This window comes from Alosa alosa, chromosome 14, assembly GCF_017589495.1.
Source record: "Alosa alosa isolate M-15738 ecotype Scorff River chromosome 14, AALO_Geno_1.1, whole genome shotgun sequence".
NCBI lineage: Eukaryota > Metazoa > Chordata > Actinopteri > Clupeiformes > Clupeidae > Alosa > Alosa alosa.
Window position 1 is genome coordinate 15,990,882 of NC_063202.1, and position 20,000 is coordinate 16,010,881.

The 20,000-nt window shown below is 46.8% G+C and overlaps 1 protein-coding gene across 1 annotated transcript in view; it reads left to right on the forward strand.

The window, feature by feature from the left end:
- The window catches only part of ccdc102a (coiled-coil domain containing 102A), a 100,516-nt gene that overhangs the window by 76,610 nt on the left and 3,906 nt on the right, over window positions 1-20,000 (forward strand). Inside the window, 2 exon segments of the mRNA XM_048262372.1 lie at window positions 9,911-10,081; window positions 10,519-10,622. Of these exon segments, the coding sequence (XP_048118329.1) occupies window positions 9,911-10,081; window positions 10,519-10,622 (275 nt within the window).

Consider the following 20,000-nt stretch of genomic DNA (forward strand, 5'->3'; position numbering starts at 1 on the left):
GTATACTGCTCTTTGGCTCAGACATGTACCACACAGAAACACACACACACACACACACACACACACACACACACACACACTGGCTCCCCCAGCGGCAGCCAGAGGCCCTGACTGCGTGCGGTAAGGCTTGACCGGTCACCAATCAGAGAGATTAATGAGGAGGAGTGGAGCCCTCCTCTGGTCTGCTGGCCCTGACGGTTTGGGGCTTTCTCTCTGATGGAAGCGTAGTTAACAGTGGCCTTGCTCCATGTGTTGAGGTGGCACTCTCCCCAGTGCATTCTGGCTTTGTGTGTGTGTGTGTGTGTGTGTGTGTGTGTGTGTTTCAGTGATTAGTTTCTGTGTGTGTTGTGTGGTTTGGTTTCTTTTTTCAGGGTGCACTTGTTTTTTCATTGCCGGTTTCTGTGATGGATTTCTGCTTTGTGTGTGTGTGTGTGTGTTTCAGTGATACGTTTCTGTGTGTGTTGTGTGGTTTGGTTTTTTTTTCGGGGTGCACTTGTTTTTTCTTTGCCGGTTTCTGTGATGGATTTCTGCTGTGTGTGTGCATACTGCGTGTGCGTGTGTGCGCGCACGTGTGTGGTGTGTGTGTCTGTGTGTGTGTCTGTGTGTGTCTGTGTGTGTGTCTGTGTGTGTGTCTGTGTGTGTGTCTGTGTGTGTGTCTGTGTGTGTGTCTGTGTGTGTGTCTGTGTGTGTGTCTGTGTGTGTGTCTGTGTGTGTGTCTGTGTGTGTGTCTGTGTGTGTGTCTGTGTGTGTGTCTGTGTGTGTCTGTGTGTGTGTCTGTGTGTGTGTCTGTGTGTGTGTCTGTGTGTGTCTGTGTGTGTGTCTGTGTGTGTCTGTGTGTGTCTGTGTGTGTCTGTGTGTGTCTGTGTGTGTCTGTGTGTGTCTGTGTGTGTACACGCGCGCACGTGTGGTGTGTGTGTGTGTGGGCCTCCTTGCAATCACATAGTTCTACTCACGCACACACGCACACACACACACAAAAACACAGTATACTGCTCTTTGGCTCAGACATGTACCACACAGAAACACACACACACACACAAAAACACAGTATACTGCTCTTTGGCTCAGACATGTACCACACAGAAACACACACACACACAAAAACACAGTATACTGCTCTTTGGCTCAGACATGTACCACACAGAAACACACACACACACAAAAACACAGTATACTGCTCTTTGGCTCAGACATGTACCACACAGAAACACACACACACACAAAAACACAGTATACTGCTCTTTGGCTCAGACATGTACCACACAGAAACACACACACACACAAAAACACAGTATACTGCTCTTTGGCTCAGACATGTACCACACAGAAACACACACACACACACGCGACACACGCACACTGTAACATGTCACCCTGTGAGTGACCTTCGTTTGGCAGCCTGGGACCTGGGCAGTACCGCAGCGCAGCGCTGCCAGCCCCTTAATCACTCACACACACACACACGCACACACACACACGCGCACACACACACACACCAGGTGTCAGCTGTTCCCCAGTCAGTCCGCAGGGCGCCATTAGCACACAGCCTCAGCAGGCTCCACAGCAGATGAGTGGCACGGTGACTGATCTGGGAGCGGCGTTGGCGGGCCATTTGAGCAGCAGGTAGGCGCGTTGTAAATGAGTCCATTAGTGTTAGCGCTAGCCGCGGCCGCAGTGGCTTATTTATGAGCCTGCGGGTTAATGCCCCAGTTAGCAGGCACTGACACCACACCATTAGTGCTGATCTAGAGCTGAGGGGCTTCAACCGGGGCGACAGAGGACAAGGCTACTCACTTTGTGTGTTTGGGGGGGGGGGATTCTTGTGCATGTGTATGAGCACACATTAGCTTTGGAGAAAGCATTCAAGCCACAAACCTGTGTGTAGTGTGTGGTGCATTACAGACTTTGTTGTTAAGTGTGTGTGTGTGAAGGGCGGAAGGAGCAGTGCTGAGCGGTCTGAGGTCAGTCGCTGGGACGGAGGAGAGGCCAGTGGCCCACTGGAGCTGGATGAATTATACAGGACGTAGAACGTAACCTGTGTGCTCAGAGGGCCATGACCTGCCTGCCAGTGCGCTACAGGGAACATGCACCACATCTAAATCACACAGTGTGTCCAGTCTGTCTCGCCTTCGTAGCTGTGCTTGTTGTCCAGATCCAGCTCGCCTTCACAAGAGTGCTGGTTGTCCCGGTGTGGGCCTTCTTCATAGCAGCGTTGGTTGTCCAGTCGCCTTCATACTTTATAGCAAGTGCACCAGTATTGACACTTGATTTAACCATGAATTGCAAATGTGGCGAATGCAACAGTAAAAATAAGATGCCTCCTTTTGAAAATCCCATACTGAGATATTGGTCAGAGTAGAGATGAAATAGACTGCTGTGTGCAGAGATAGGGATGTGTCACAGTCATAACGGACGAACAATGAGTCAGGAGCAAATGGTTCCGTGAGACATGCGGACACCTGTGGACCTGTGGCGCCAAGGTCAGTGTCCATTTACTCACATGTCCATCTGTGGAGCCAAGGTTAGAGTCCAGTTACTCATATGTGAAGTCTCCCTCCTTGCCAATTGAGTAGCTCTGTGGGTAACCAAAGTACAGAATGGGATTCGTCCTAACCACTTGGAATCCCAGGAATCAGGAAGTGTGACGTCCTCTTGTCTAGTCACAGCGGCAAATCACAGTGGATTCATTTTACAGCCCCTTCCTAGCCTGAAGAAGCAAGTACCCGCTCTGTGTGTGAGTGTGAGTGTGAGTGAGAGTGTGTGTGTGTGTGTGTGTGTGTGTGCCAGTGTCTCGGCCGCTCTCCGCTCTGCACTCGCTGCTCAGATTTAGACATTTTGTCTTTTGAGGACTGCAAAAAAACAGCCCCATTGGCATCCTATTCCATCTGGTTGTGGCGGGCAGCGCTGGGTTGAGTGAGACGAGTGCTGCGGGGTGCTGCTCACCTGCGCTGGCGCGGCTCCAGTGCGCTGCGGGGGGAGCGAGATGAGCAGGTGAGGCTGTTAGTGAGCGTTTAGCTTCTGTCCTCCGGACGCCCCTCCGCTCCATCATGCTACCGCAGGGTGCTGCTAATGCCTCCGGCATGAGGCTCTGCATAAACAGGTAAACAAACAAGGGCATGTACGCACACACGCACACACACACACGCACACACTCTCATTTTCACTTTCAAACATGTACTCTTTTCTTAGCCTTTCTGTCACATATATACTTATTCAGCCTATTCTGTTACATATATACTTAAATACTCAAGTTGAGAGCACACGAACACACACTACAGTACACACACACACACACACACACACACACACACACACACACACAAAGCACACACAAAGCACACTTTACAGACTCCTCTGTGATGGGACTTGCATGTGCTAGGCCAGGGGCAGTCCAGAGTTTTGGCCACATTATATAGCTCTACGTGGGCAGTCCTCACTGGCCTTGCCTCTCTGCCTCAATTCACACACACATACTTGCATTACCACACACACACACACACACACACACACTCACACACATTTACACATACACACACACACATCGTAGTTTACAACAAGCCCTGCATGGCCACACTGATATGAAAGTTGATTTTTTGGTGTGTGTGTGTGTGAGCAAATGCAAATGTGTTGCACGCATGCACGTGTATGTGCGGTGCAGAACTGTAGTTTGCCTGCGTCTATTGTGTTTGTTTTGTTTTGCAGGGCAGTGTAGTGGAGCTTATGTGGTTATTCAGTCTGGAGTCCACTCAAGGAGAAAAACCCCCCCATCCCAGCCTCCCCTCCCATCTACCCCCATCCCATTTACCCCCTCTGTCTGGGTGCAGTTGGGCAATTGCGTGTTTGTACGTGTCTGGATTTGTTGTTGTTTTTCTGCCTATCTGCGTTTGTACGTAGTCGCTTGACTGATTAAGTAGCAGCATGGCATCTTGGTTGACCAGCCCTGCTGAGTGGGTTTGTGTTTGCATTCGGGCATCTATGCTGCGGCTTGACTCAGAGAGAAGGAGAGAAGGGAGCCACAATTAAGAGGAGACTGGACCTGATTGGCTGATTGTGTTTACTCTAAGCCTCTTGGTAAACAAAGCCTTGTACCTGACCCGTAGTCGCACACTCAGGTTCCTGGCATTTTCTGCACTCCTGCTGTTTAGTGTGTGTGTGTGTGTGTGTGTGTGTGTGTGTGTGTGTGTGTGTGTGTGTGTGTGTGTGTGTGTGTGTGTGTGTGCTGTTCATTCAGATGTGGCCCAGAGGGAGAACTGAATTGGTTTATGTACTTGACGTGGCAATAAAGGACAGACACATCAGCTTATTCCCTCGTCTCTCTCTCTCTCTCTCAGCCCATCTCAATGTAACCAATGTGCACTGTTATATTAGAAGACCTTTCAGGGCCATCTATGAAGTTATTTTTTACGCCATCATAGTTGACATTGATGTAAGTGGCTGCCTGTCACTTTTACTGTGCCCTTTGCTGCTGTTCTGTTCATTCATTCATTTTCTCTTGTGCATGCTTGCTCTTCTCTCTCTCTCTCTCTCTCTCTCTCTCACACACAGACACAAAACACACACACACACATTCTCTCTCTTTTCACTTGCTCTTAGTCTGTCCCCCTCTCCCTTTCTCTGTCTGTGGTGTGAAATGTAAGACTGTGTGTGTGTGTGTGTGTGTGTGTGGACCACTGTTAACTGTCCACGCGTCTGAATGAGCCATAGTCAGCAGTGTTATTATGGGATGTCGTCCTCATCAGTGCCACAACACTGAGCCATCCTGATTTGCTCTCTTCATTTGAAGCCTTGCTTGTTTTGTTTGTTTGCTTTTCCGTGCGCTCGTGTTTTCTGTGTCAGGTTAGCAGTACACATGCCATTCTTTTGTGTTTACCTCCTGTGGCGGCACCCGGTGTTGCTGTCTCTTTCATCTGCCTTCTGTTTCTCTCTTTCTCTCTCTCTCTCTCTCTCTCTCTCTCTCTCTCCTCCTTTCTGTGTCCTACTCCCAATTTTCTTCGTAACAGACAGATATAGAGACGCTTTATGAAGGTGTGCTGCAGTTCTAAATAAGGTGAATGATTTGAGAAGACTCTTGGATGTAGTGCATGTTGCGTGCACACACACACACACACACACACACACACACACACAGACAGAAAGAGAGAGAGACCTGTCGGTCCTCATGGGGCTAGAAGAGGACTGTGTGTGTGTGTGTATATGTGTATGTGTGTTTAGTCACAATAACTATTTTTGCTGGACGATGTATTGACCCAGAAAATGTTGTGATAAACGATATTATTGTCATTTTATGCCAACAGCACAATAATGTCCAAGGCCTCTCTCCACCTACAACTGCAAAAAACTGGATGATTTGGTGATGTCTCAGATGACCTTAAGTTAGCTGAATTGCCATACGTTGTTGCTCCTGTCAGAGACTGAAAATGCATTGGCTATTCATGAAAATATATTGACTGCATATGCAGTATGTGCCTGCACGTTTTCAACCAGCGGCTCTGGCCAAGACAAGGCAATCTGCTAATTATTATTTTAGCACACTCTTCATGCAGAGGTGCACATACATACACACACGTATTCATCTGAGCATTTGTTCTCTGGAATTAAAACTACTGAAGACCATCTAATAAACTGAGCAGTTCTTTTATAGATAGATAGATAGATAGATAGATAGATAGATAGATAGATAGATAGATAGATAGAAACTTTATTGATCCCTAGTGGAAATTCAAGGGAAATTATTTTATGTCATGCATCAACGAATTATAGCTAATTAGATTACCAGCAATGGTGTTTTAAACTACCGGTGGGTAGCACTTGCTATTTAGATAGAGAAGTAAACTGGTCATGAAGGGGTACATTAGAGGACACAAAATAACTTCTCTTTGTCTTAGATTTGCATGATGCTGCAATACTGTTTCAAAAATGGATTGGGTGATGTTGAAGATTGTACTGTGGTAAGGTTTATCCATAATGGCGAAAAGGGTATGTATACTTTGAAGACGCTGATGAGCACGGTCATTTGACTGTATGTTTGTCTTCCACGATCCACAGAAATACTGTACAACACAGCCTGAGAGCCCTTATTTTAGTCGGCTATATTTTAGGACACAAATTACACAATTTGTAGATTTGTGTTTTAAGCACAAATGCTTTAAACACAAATCTACAACAAATATATAGTAAACCAATGACGCAAATGTAAACATTGGAAATATTGAGGTCAAAAGTTATTGTGGTCATTTTCATATACTGCATATTGCAAGTCGTTAAAATAATTATCATGGCTGTGTGTGTGTTTGTGGGGCTTTTCTCTGCGATGTATGGCAGAAGTGGATCACGTCCCAGAAACAAAGAGCACAGGCAGCATCATGGGAGATTTTCTCTCTCCAGGTGGCCTTCAGCCGGGTACTGTGTGTGTGTGTGTGTGTGTGTATTACGCGGACTTGCATCCCATACAGCTTGCATGCATTTTGTGTGTGCATGGATTTGAATTGGTCCCTTTCTGTGGGATAGCAGAGGTGTGTGTGTTTGTGTGTGTGGGAGAGAGTGTGTGTGTGCACCTGCGTTGAATGTATATGTGGGCAGTGAAGGCCAGCAGGCAGCGTGGCTAAAGCGCTGTTCAGGCTGCTGGCTAACTGTTCTCCACTGCTGCGGTAGCAGAAATCTCACTCAGTCTGCCCTCTTGATTATTCTCCTCAATTATTCATTGAGCCTGATGGAACTCTCTCCCTCTTTTCTAATCTCCCTCCTCTCCCCTCTTCTCTCCCCTCCCTCCCTCCCTCCCTCCCCCTCCTCCTCCTCCTCCCTCCCCTCCCTCCTCCCTCCCTCCCCTCTCCCTCTCCTCCCTCCTCCCCTCCCTCCCCCTTCCTCCCTCTCCTCTCCCTCTCCCTCCCCTCCCCTCCCTCCCTCCTCCCCTCTCCTCCTCCCTCCCTCCTCCCCTTCTCTCTCCCCTCCCTCCCTCCCTCCCTCCCCTCCCCTCCTCCCTCCCTCCCTCCCTCCTCTCCTCTCCCTCTCCCTCCCCCTTCTCTCCTCTCCTCTCCCCCTCCCTCCTCCCTCCCCTCCCTCCTCCCCCTTCTCTCCTCTCCTCTCCCCTCCCTCCCTCCTCCCTCCTCCTCCCTCCCCTCTCTCCTCTCCCCTCCCTCCCCTCTCTCCCTCCCTCCCCTCCCCTCCCTCTCCTCTCCCCCTCCTCTCCCCTCCTCTCCTCTCCCCTTCCTCTCCCTTCCTCCTCTCCTCTCCCTCCTCTCCCTTCTCTCCTCTCCCCTCCTCTCCCCTCCCTCCTCTCCTCTCCTCTCCTCTCCCCTCCTCTCCATGCATTTCTGCCCCTCCTTCTCTCCTGTTTGTCCTCGCCCTCTTCTTCTCTTTACTTATACTTCTCTATCACCCTCTCACACTCTCTATCTCACTGCATTTTGGCTCTTCTTATTCATACTTATTTTGTGTTTCTTTTCTCTCTCTCTCTCTCTCTCTCTGTTTCCTCTCTCTCTCTCTTCCCCATTGTTCCTGCTGTTCCTCTCTCTTGTGTTTGCTCCAGAGGCTGAGGTCTCGTAGAGGTCTGGTCAGAATGATGTCCTCCCCTCGGGTTGCCACAGCAGACACACGTCTTGAATGAAACACACACACACTCAGGCACACACACTCAAGCTGTCACAGCAGACACATAAGTTCAATTAATGCCCCACTGTCAGCCCCACACCATTCCCACCAGGGTACAACACACACACACACACACACAGGCACACACGCCCACACAGGCTGGTCCACACCATTCCCATTAGAGTGCACTCACACAAAGGGACAAACAGCTCTTTCCTTGGGTACAGTTTAATGCTCTGGATCCTGATTCTCTGGCATTTCCTTATCTTATTCTGTGTTATTCTTCCCCCCCCCCGGGGCCCCTCTCCGCTAACATCCCCCTCTCTCACTCGCTCTTTCTTTCTTTCTTTCTTTCTTTTTTTTCCTTTCTTTCTTTCCTTCTTGTGGTTGTGCTGAGGAGAAGACATTAGTGTGTGAATAATAGTTTGATATGGGGCGGAGGGGATTAGCGACTTGCGGCAGCACGAGTGAAGCGACAAGACGAGGAGCCGGGGTGAAGCGAAGAGAAGCCTTCATGGAGCGATTGAGTGACGCTTGGCAGCCGTCAGAGTGTTTCCTAGAGGGTCGGGTGGGTCGTGCCGTCGGAGGCCATCAATAATTGAATGGCGGAATGAGAGAGAACAGAATGAGCATGTGGATTAAGAGGCGATGGGACAAGGTGTCTGTGGTTTCCTGTGTGTGTGTATCTGTCAGTGCCTGTGGTTTTGAAAGTGTGTGTGTGACACAGAGACAGGGAGAATTATGATGTGGGATGTGTGTGTGTGTGTGTGTGTGTGTTGCGGAGGGTCTTGTGAATAGCACAAAGAATATTTCAAAGCACCTCCTCTCTCTTCCCTCTCTCCTCTCTCACCTCCTTTCCTCTCCTCTCTCTCTTCCCTCTCTCTCTGTTCTCATCTCTCCTCCCTCTCTCCTCCTGTGTGTTGTTTTAATGCTTTCTGTCCTCAATTTCCTTTCCATCATTTTGTTCTGTATGTCCTTGTCTGGTCTGAGCTCGCCCATTGCCTGACGCTCTGAGTGTCCGTACCCAGAGCTGTCTGTCTGGCTGGACATGATGGATTGTACAGCCCCATCCGGCCCGTCCCGGCACCCTGGAGAGGAGCTCGGGAGTCCAGTGTGTGGCTGCTTAGGCACTGGTCTGGGCCAGGCTGTAGTTACTTGGGCTGGAAGAGCCAAGAACTGACCCAAGATCAACTCCAGAATGCAGAGGCTCCAATCCCTGTGCCACGAGGACTTAAGGAAGAAAAATGAGACACTACAAAGAGCATGGCAGTTTCCTCCATCCTTCTCTGTGGAGCCCAGAGGTTCAGGAAAGAGGTAAAGCAGCAGAGGAAACTAACCGGGCGAAATGAGACAGGATGTTCCCATTCCACAGCCCTCAGAGAGAGGGAGGGAGAGAGAGAGAGAGAGGGAGAGGGAGGGAGGAGAGAGAGGAAGGGGGAGGGAGGGAGGGAGGGGAGGGAGAGAGAGAGAGAGGGGAGGGAGAGGAGGGAGAGAAGAGGGAGGGAGGGAAAGAGAGAGAGAGGAGGAAAAAAAACAGCGGATCAACAAACAAAAGGAACTTTCATCCTCAGCAGCTGATTTTAAAACATAGTGCTCTTTGTTTGTCTATCTGGGGATTAGCTTTGACCTTGGCTCCTCTTCACAGAGACAACACACACATACACACACACACACACACACACACACACACACACACACACACACACACACACACACACACACACACACACACTCTTCTCCCGCCACTCTTTAATTTTCTCCCGGGAGGCGCTGACAAACAGGCGCTGGTGTGTTGTAGTGTATCTCCCGATCTAGCTTTGCCGAGGTGGTGGTTGTGTTTGTGTGTGTGTGTGTGTGTGTGTGTGTGTGTGTGCAGCGTGTTATTGACCGGTCTGCGGGGGCTTTTATCAGTTTCTCCCCCGCGCCGCTGACACCTGCGACCTTCATACCTCGACGGGAGGGTCGGCGAGCACATCTGGAGCGCGTGTCGGAGGCCCATTCCTCCTGTCAGAGGGGCCGTGCCGTGACCGTCGCGTCGCCTCCAGACCAGCCGAGGCTTCGGTCGGGCAGGCTGTGGACTCTCCCCCCCTGATGTGGACAACATGAGTCACAGGCGTCCTGTTGCCTCCATTTCTCAAAGTCAACAACCACCCACCACCACACAGCGACATGGGCTAATGTTTGGATGTCGTGGTTTGTTACTGAAACTTAAGTAGAAGCTTAAAAGCCTGAAAAGTGTTGTGTTTTCTCTCTCTGTCTGTCTGTTTGTCTGTTTGTCTGTGTGTGTGTGTGGTTGTGTGTGTGTGTTTCCGTGTGTGTGTAGGAGCTGGGAGACCTGCGGCACATCCACACCAAGCTGAAGAAGCAGTACCAGGAGAAGATGGCGGAGCTGGCCCACGCCAACCGGCGGGTGGATCAGCACGAGACCGAGGTCAAGAAGCTCCGGCTCCGCGTGGAGGAGCTCAAGAAGGAGCTTGGACAGGCTGAAGATGAGGTCAGTGCACATGGACACACACGCACACGCACACACTCACATGTTCAATCACATGCACACTCACATGCATTCAAAACAAACATCATATACATCAGTTTTGCACTTTGTGGTTCTAAAGAAAGAGCTTGTTCGAAGATTAGGATGATGTCAGCACATTTACACACACACACGCACACACACACACACACACAAACAACTGGTTGATTCCTTGGAAGCTGGCAGGATTAATAAGTGTATTTGAGAGCACTGGCATTCACCAAATGATAAATGATAATGTTTGTGTCTGCTCCTCAGCTCGTTGTGGTTTAGATTACAGTAGTAATCAATTTGTTGTAGCCTTTATCAATGCACTGCTATGGCTCTATAAGGCTCTGCATGTCCTACCATTGTTATCTTCTCCTTCTCCTTTTCTGTGTGTGTGTGTGTGTGTACTACAGCTGGATGAAGCCCATAACCAGAGCCGAAAGCTCCAGCGGTCCCTCGATGAGCAGGTGGAACAGACAGAGAACCTCCAGGTCCAGCTGGAACATTTGCAGTCCAGGTAACACACACTATCCATCTCTCTCTCTCTTACACACACACAAGCACACTTAATTTCTACCTCTCTAACGAACACAACACACTCAAACCTACATATTCTAAATGGGATAGTTGCTGGTGGTTGTGGCAGTTTCTCTCCCTGTTGATAATGGTGTGAGCATCAGGGTAGAGCTGCTGATTCCAGCTCTCTCTATTTCTCTCTTTTTCTCTCTCTCTCTCTCTCTCTCTCTCTCTCATGCTCACTTACTCTGTCTCCCTCCCAGTCTTGTCTGCGTCTGCCTGATAGTACCGCTCAACTTAGCACCAAGTCTATATCTCTCCCCTCTCTCTCTTTCTCCCATTCTCTCTCTCATTCCCCTCTCTCTCTCTCTCTCTCTCCTCACCCCCTCTCTTTCTTTCTCCCTCTCTCTTTCTCCCCCTTCCTCCCTCTCTGTCTGTCTCCCTCTATCATTCTATCTGTCTTTCTCTCTCTTTCTCCCTGTCTCTCTCTCCCCCTCTCTCTGTATCCCTCTCTTCCCCACCTCTTCGCTCCTGCCTTATCATTCTGCCTGCGTTCCTGGCTTCCACCCTTCCACAGCCAATCACTGGCTGCAGAGCTGCGGGTTACCTTAGTAACAGGGAGAGCTCTGGACACCCCCACAGCTCGGGCGAGCAGAGCGACAGGCGAGTCGGCATGGAAACGCATCTGGGAGTGCTGCGATAGGCAGCCCTGTTGGCATGGAGACGCCAGGGCTGACACGCCCTCTCTGCAGAGCTTCATTGTTTAACTCCTGCCCCTAACTGTGTGTGTGTGTGTGTGTGTGTGTGTGTGTGTGGTCTTGGTCACAGGGTTATCTCGGCCGAGTGTAAAGCAAGAGTGTGTATCGATGTATGTGTATCGGTGGTTCATCAGGTTATCGTCAAGAGTAACCAGAGGAAGTGCAAGGCGTTTAGCCTCTGTGCCCTGCACCTGGACTGGGGTCCCGTCAGCAGGGAGGCACCACCACCACTCACTGGGCCTAAAGAATGAGAGAGAGAGAGACAGAGAGAGAGAGACAGGCAGGGCTGAATTAGGTCGTTTCCCTATGTCCCTGGCCATCACAAAAAGATCCATAAAATTCTGGATGCACTTAAAAGGTTCAGACCCTCAAAATCTAAACCATAAAGCGCTACTTGAAAATTCAACAGAACCAGATAAAGACAACCTCTTAAATTTGATTATAAACGACAATGACATTAGTGATACAAAACCAATACTACTAAAAGAAATCCACAATAACAACAAAAATGCCTACATTTCCCAATGGTTAGAAGACGCCCAACATAATAAGAAAATGAATTGTTACCTTTCGGATTAAACTGAAAATACGAACTACCAAATTATCTGGTTAAATTAAAACCACCACAAAGTTGTTACCTAACAAAATACATATTGGGTGACCATAAATTGCAAATTGAAACTGGACGGCATAAAAGATCCTGGCAAGAGAGACACCAAAGAATTTGCTCCCACTGTGACCTCATGGAGATTGAGGATAAAAAACACTTCCTTCTGAGGTGCACCAAATATACTCTACTGAAATTCTTTTTACCCTAAATGTCTAGAAAAAACCCCACAATTTAAAGGTCTAGACGACCATTCAAAAATGAAAACCCTCCTAGGTGAGGAAGAACAATCCCTACAGCTCTCCGCCAGTTTGTGTTTAAGTGCCACAAACAGAGAAAAAACATAATGGAGAAAGAGCAGAAATCTAAACATAGTCTCAATTTGAAAAAAAAAAATAATAATTTATTTATTTTATTATTATTATTATTATTATTATTATTATCATTCATTATTCTTTTTTTTATTAAGTTAATATTCTTTTTTTATTATAATTTATTTATTACTATTATTTAATCAACATTGTTTTGTTTATCTTATATATTTATGTATTGAATCTGTATACATGCTCAATAAAGCTTATTTGAATTGAATTGACAGAGAGAGAGACCGAGAGAGAGAGAGAGAGAGAGAGAGAGAGAGAGAGAGAGAGGGAGGAGCACTTAGTGGTGGCTCTGATAAGTGCCGCTAATGTGATATTCACTGTTCACGCTGCCTCCTGATTTTATGGGAATGTGGAGGAATTTTAATGCTGTAGCAGTTCTGGCTTCTCAGCAGAATCCAAGTCCACTCAGACTCTCAAAGTCCACTGAGTCTCAAGAGTGCAAAATCCCAGCCGCTGCACGCTGCATGTGCCGAGTGGCCGTGGCTTACCTGTGCCTACCTGTGCCAGTCAACTGAGCAGAGCTCCCCTTGAGACTCAGTGGACTTTGAGTCAGTGGCCCGCTGTCCTGCCAGCCACAGTCCTGCCAGCCACAGTCTCAAGCAGAGCACCGGAAGGCGGGGGGGACCCTTGGTTTGGGCTTTTCAGGGTGACCATTGAAAAGGAGGAGCGGTTGTCAAGGAGATGGATGGAGTAACGAGTTGGAGCACGGTAGTCATGGTGATGGAGGGTGGTGTTGGGCGCATGCACACAGGCAGGCAGGCGAAGCTGCTGGCCAAAGTGGCAGGGCAGACACGGGGAGTGTATGTGTGTGTGTGTGTGTGATTCAGCTTGCACTCCCATCCATCACTCTGCACAGATGAAAAGCACAATCTTCGTACATGCCATAATGTACGCACACACACGCATACACACATACACACTCACACACTTAAATACTCACCTATATGTTTTTGTAGAAACGGGTTTTAATAGTAATTTTCCCATTTTATTTCACTCCTCTGTCCTCTCTCTCTCCCTGTTGTTTTTGTTTGTGCGGAGAGAAAGCTCTTTACGACTTCTCATACTGTACAGCTATAAAATCTCTGGCCTGAATCGATAGCTGCTCGGAAGGCAGGTGATCCCTCTAAGGCATGGTGGATTTCTAGAAGGAAACACACACACACACACACACACACACAAACACACATTCATTTCATTCTTTCCCCCTCTCTCCACTCAGTTTGACCTTTGGCTTCCTAGCTGTGTGAACAGCAGTGAGGTCATAGGCTAGAGAGGGAGCAGGATCTGTGTGTTTGTGTGTGTGTGGGGGGGGGGGGTGAGAAAGTGAGTGAGTGCTTGTGTGTGTGTGTGTGCATGTATGGGAGGGACACACAGAGAGATAAGGCCAGTGCTGGGCAGAAGGCCAGTGATAACAACAGCGTTCCGATGTCGGGAACGGGGTTCTGGGGAACGATTTCGCTGAGCGTCATAATGGCTTCAGGGGTCTTTAATCTGATCCTTCTGCCTGTCCAGGTCCCACACGTAACAACCCAACACGCTAACACATACCTCCACGGCCTGACAGCTCCACTGTGTGTGTGTGTGTGTGTGTGTGTGGAAGTGCGTAGCTGATTATGGTGTGTGTGTGTGTGTCTGAAGGATTGCTATATGTGTGACAGGCAGGCTATTTGGCAGTCTCTAAACACTATCTGAAAGAAGCTTTTGTGAAATGAGAGGGAAGAAAATCTAGCCCCTTTGTGTGTGTGTGTGTGTGTGTGTGTATCGATCTCCAGCTAGCCGAGAGCAGCCAAGCATTGTCGGCGCTCCCACCCTCAGGCCCAACCTTAATCCAGAGTGAGTGAGTGTGTGAGTGAGTGAGAGTGAGTGTGCAGCAAAGAACTGTCATTGTCAGTGGTGTAGTGGGGATTTTTAAAGTGGGGGGGACGCTATTTTAATGACATCATTGCAAAAACTCACGCACCTCCACATACATCGGTGCGTAAGGCCAAGGCCAAAATTACCAGCTTTCGTGAACATGAAATCGAATTAAAAAAAAACAATTAAATTATATGGATTAGCTTCAAAATGTAGCATACTGTATAATGTCTTCACCCAAACTACACTTTTCCACCAAAATCTATGAATATGGTCTGTAGCTTTTACTTTTGTTGTATCATACAATAAACAGACAAACCATAATGTAGAGTAGCCTATGTAATCTAGCGTAGTCTAATCTCCTTGACGCATAACATGCCGCGGCATGGCTTCATTCATTGCCACACGTAAACCATAGCAATAATAATAGCACAAGCAGGATTCACGCATTCAACACGCTGTGTGGTCAGCGTAGCTCAATTTGAGGGGGCGTCATATGAATGTCATTGCGAATGATTAAAATGCAGAGGTGCACAGTCAATAAAACAAAAAAAAATAATATAATAAATAAATATAAATATAATAATAAAATAAAATAAAATAATAAAATTGGGCAGGCAAGTGCCAGTCATTTGAAAAGTTTTTGTTTGGATGAAGTAGCTGCACGCTGCACCAATCGTAAGTTTTTCCTAAAGTTGTTCAGGTTCACCGTTGGGTCATTACTTATGGTAAAATAGCCTTATCACTTATATTGGAGCTCCCTCGTTAAAAATCACTCGTATTACTCACACATGCTTCGTGTCATTTTGACCACTGGATTAGCCTACCTGCTTTCTGCAAAACACAAACGAAGGAATTGCAATAGTGGGCCATGAAGATGCTTGCTAGATTCGGATACAGGCAGTTGTATGTCTATGGTTTTCTAGCCACTTTCTAGCTACTTTCGGGTAACGCGGAATGACGAGCTGCGCAGTTTTTAATGTCTTTACGCATGGTGGAGTGCTACAGCATGACGGTCATTCTTGAATTTTATGACAAAGAGGCCTAATTGGAGACGTTTGCGTGATGCTTATTAAAATGCTCAAAACAATGCTCCAAGAAGTGGGGGGATGGCGCTCCCCCGCGTCCAACGTCCACTACACCCCTGGTCATTGTTATCCCATGACTGGCCTTGACTCATCTTGTCTCATCCAATCAGTATTCCCTACTGAATGTATTATTCAATCAGCACCCCACCACGGAATGGCAGTTTGTCTCTCCATTACAGTGTACTGGTGATGTGCTTTTCAAATCTCTCCCAGTCCTCCTCATTCTTTATCAGCATGACCTAACCAACCGCACATGCAGTCATAGTGACCAGACATGTAGTTGACACAGAGTGAACAAACGTGCCAGCCTTTACTCTATTGGCCCAGTTGGTCTCATATTCCCCAGGGTAGAGGCATGTGACCACACACACACACACATACACTCAGTTCATTAGGCAGAGAGGCTGAGTTTGTGTCATGATACTCATGTGCAACTGCAAACACACAAAAACATAATTTCTCAAACCCCCATCTCCCTCTGCTCCATGTTGGCCATAGTGTAACCTACCAGCATTAAGTGTTTTGGGGCGCGAATCAAAAAGCTTTTAGCCCTGTAGCTCACCACTGTGACCATGTTCCTATTATGGGCAATTTGGGCCTATTAACATGGTGCAGACCAGAAGTGTGTGTGTGTGTGTGTGTGTGTGGCAGGATGGGGAAGTATAATACCCACCCATACTTCGAACTGCAAAAGTTTGCACTTGCAGTTGTGGCAGGTGCTCAGAGAGAACAAACATGAGAAAAATAAACAAAATCCAGCTCCTCCTTTGAAAAAGAAATCTCCCCAGAAAATGACATTCGGAGCATCCAGGCTCATCATCAGACATCTCATCTCCATCAGTCTGAAGATGAGCTTGGTGGCTCGAAACATCACCTTCTGGGGGAAACTTCAATAAAGTTTTAACGGTAGTAGCAGTGTGCCGGATCTGAAGGCACTAGCTCCCCATATTTTCTGTAAGTACTCCCCTCCCCGTCATTACAGCCATTCACTAAGCCTCCATTTTCATCCAGACTGGAATCGCACCACGGGTAAGATCTGCTTTCATTGCATTTGGATCCCTCACATTTGCATTCCTCATCTTGTTGTGTGACGCTTGCCGCATGACTCATTGGCAGTGATGCCAGTAACGCGTTACTTAGTAACTTGTTAGTCTATTTTGACCACTTTTTTCGGTAACGAGTAATCTAACGCGCTACTATTTACAAACCAGTAATCAGATTAAAGTTACTTATCTAAGTTACTGTGCGTTACTATTTTTGTCATTTTCCTTCATAAAATTATATATTCTTTGCTATCTTCTTGCCTTGGGGAATGTCATGTAGGCTATGCTCAAGTTTTCAGCATGAGGACAATTCACGTGTAAAACCACGCAGCGACACAAACGTAAACAACAATGGAGGGAGAGAGAGAGATGCACATTTCATCAGTCATTACTTTGAGTTTGTGTCAGCTTAACCTGACAACATTAAGGTACATTGTACATACTGTGCTGGCGACAAAGTGCTGTCTAGCTAGACATCCCAAGTCTCCCACATATTGATAGCGCCTTCCTGACGCCCGCAAATTACATAAAATCTCCCGGTACCTAGAGCGAACAAGAGCACGCAAGCCAGACCGGACTTCAAATCGCGTGTGCATATGAGTTTAATGCGCACACAACGGAGAGGGAGAGAGAGAGAGGAGTGGTGCGTTTGTGCCTGAAGCGCATCCAAGACAGAGCATCCTGGTCTGCTAAATCAACCAATCAGTTTTCAGTGTAAGTGTGCTTAAATATCTCTTTTCTCATAAACTTAATTAATCAGTTCAGTCAGTGCATCTAGGAACAGGAGCGTCATGGCAGCATCAGTGCCCCTCAAAAAGGAAGATTTAAGACCCATTTCACATCAGACACAAAAGTATACCCAATTGTCTCATAAGATTAAAATATAATGATAGTCTTGCACACTGCACTGTTTGTAACAGCGACTTTAGCATTGCTCACGGCGGGTTAAATGATTGCAAAAGACTTGTTGAGGTGAGTTTAACAAGTGTAATTTAATTTGCATATTACTCAGGCCTATACATGATGGCTAGTTGCCAAGGCTACATGGGAAAAAAAAAATCTACAAACAAATCTACTTATTTTACTATAACAATTTCTATCAATAGGCCTTCCTTATTTGGTGTACTTAGACATTATTGAACAAACATCTGAATTTCAGTATCTAAGTACTGTAGGTTATGGGATGTCTGCTATACATTGCTGACATTACTGTTAAAATGCACTTCCAGTATAGTGAGTATTGGCAAAACTGGTTTTCATTTTTATGTTGAGGCGGTGTGGGTGTTGTTGGCAGCTGCTAAAAGCAACTAATAAAGTAACTTGTAATCTAACTTAGTTACTTTTAAAATCAAGTAATCAGTAAAGTAACTAAGTTACTTTTTAAAGGAGTAATCAGTAATCCGTAATCAGATTACTTTTTCAAGGTAACTGTGGCAACACTGCTCATTGGATGACGTTCTAGTTTATCCGTTTCTCTCCACACACCCTCCCACCACAGTCCCCCACCTACAGTCCAGGCACCCACCTAACACAACCCCACCTACAGTCCAGGCACCCACATAACACAACCCCCTACTTTTCCGCACACTCTCTCCACACACACTCTCCCCACACACTCTCTCCACACACCCTCCCACCAGTCCCCCAACACAGCCCTTGCCTACAGTCCTGACCCCCATGTGCCATCCACCCAGCACAGCCCCCTACTCTCCCAACACAGCAGCAGCCGCAGCCCCCTACCTGTAGTCTTGCCCACCATAATCATTACATTACATTACATTACATTACATATGGCTGACATATGACATTTTTAACCAAAGCAACTCACAACATGGTTAACAGTTTATGCTTTTCAAAGCAATTTTCTCAACAATTCTAGGACAATTTTAAGAAAAAAAGGTCTAGTACAATAAGAATAAGTGCATCAGTGAGTGCTGTTTTTTAAACAATCGAGAAAAAAATAAATAATCAGGCCTCTTAAGCTGCAGTGAGGTCTTGCTGTGGGCCCCGGGCCCCTGTGCTGCTCCCCTAACACCGTCATTAAAGGCTGCAGTGGCCAGGGGTGCACTGGTGCACCGTCTGCTGGGATTTCCCACTCCCCCCACTCCCCCTCCGCTCCCCTCACCACTGCCTCCACCACCGCCAGAGCCACCGGTGCATGGAAATGTAATTAACCCAGGCAGGACGGGTGGCCTCCTTTCCTCTCTCTGCTCCTCTCTCACACTTTCTCACAAATCTGCATATCTGTCTCACTCACACTCTCCCCTTCCACTCACATGGTTCTTAGACGGTATTTCTCTCTCTCTCTCTCTCTCTCTCTCTCTTTCTACCCCTCTCTAACTTTGAGGGATTCTTTGGCTACGTCTACATTATTGCTGATTCCGTTTTGTTATGTATTCTGTTATCGGATTTGATCTGTTTCCACAGTGAGATGAAATCGAAACGTTGGGCATCTGCATTACACCATTGATCCCCAAATCACACAACCATACACCCATGTCTACTGTTTGTCAAGTCCTACATTCCGTGTAACTGTTGCTAGGTCAGATAAACAATGACCATGCAGGGTTTCCCCATAAAAAAAACATTGAAAACCTGTAGACTTAGTGAGCATTAAAACCAGGGCTTGAAAACGAAATAATTTTTCAAACGTTCCGTTCCGAACGGTTCAGGTAGGCCTATGTTTAATGTTTTCGTTCTTGCATGCGTTCCTCCACCAACATATCGGTCCTGAACCGGTTCGGAACGCAAAATATCGTTCGTTCTTAAAGTTCCGGCAGTGTTTGGTGGGCCTATCAAGTCTATTTTTGTGGACCTTAGAATAGACATACTCAATATTTAGCCTATACCGTAGCTATGCCCAAAAATAATAAATCACAGGCGGCATCCAAAAACATTCAGATGGGCTATCCATCCCATAGCCTACAGACTTACTGTAGGCCTAACCTATGCCTATAAATAATTTCTTATCAAAAATATTTCTGGATACGTGCTAAACTCCTTACCTGGTTGTAGCCTAAGTTTTATCCATATGGAGATCTTCAAAGGCTTGCGCTATAATTCCAACCCTGTTTATAAACGAACCTTTCTGTTGCTCTACATAGAATAGGCTATAATTGCGCAAACATTTCAAATCCCGACTTTGAAACGACAAGGCGTGGGCAGGCAAAATAGGCTATTATGCATAGGCTACAAACAATTTCCAAATCAGTTTCAGTAGCCTACACTACGAGCTGGCCTAAGATCCGAAGTGGCAGACGGATAGGTTACATTACAACAGCAAGACAAAATATACACATTTGGACCAAAGGTCCATTTATTCGGTTTTTTTTTTCAAACTGCAGAAATCAAATTATTAGGCTGTTATATAGAGAACGAAAAAAAAAAAACGTTATTAACCGGTTTTGTGGATTTCAGAATAACGTTTCTGTTCCGGAACAGTTGAAGACCATTTTGTTTTTGTTTCCGTTTCCGCTCCTCGTAAAATTCCGTTCGTTTTCGGTTTTCGTTTTCGTTCCTTGAACCGGTTCGGAGCCCTGATTAAAACCCGTAATTCTGATTCTTTTTTTATTTTTATTTTTATTGCAAACACCATTGTTATTACAGAAAATGCAACACTACAACGACATGCACAAGAATACTTTTA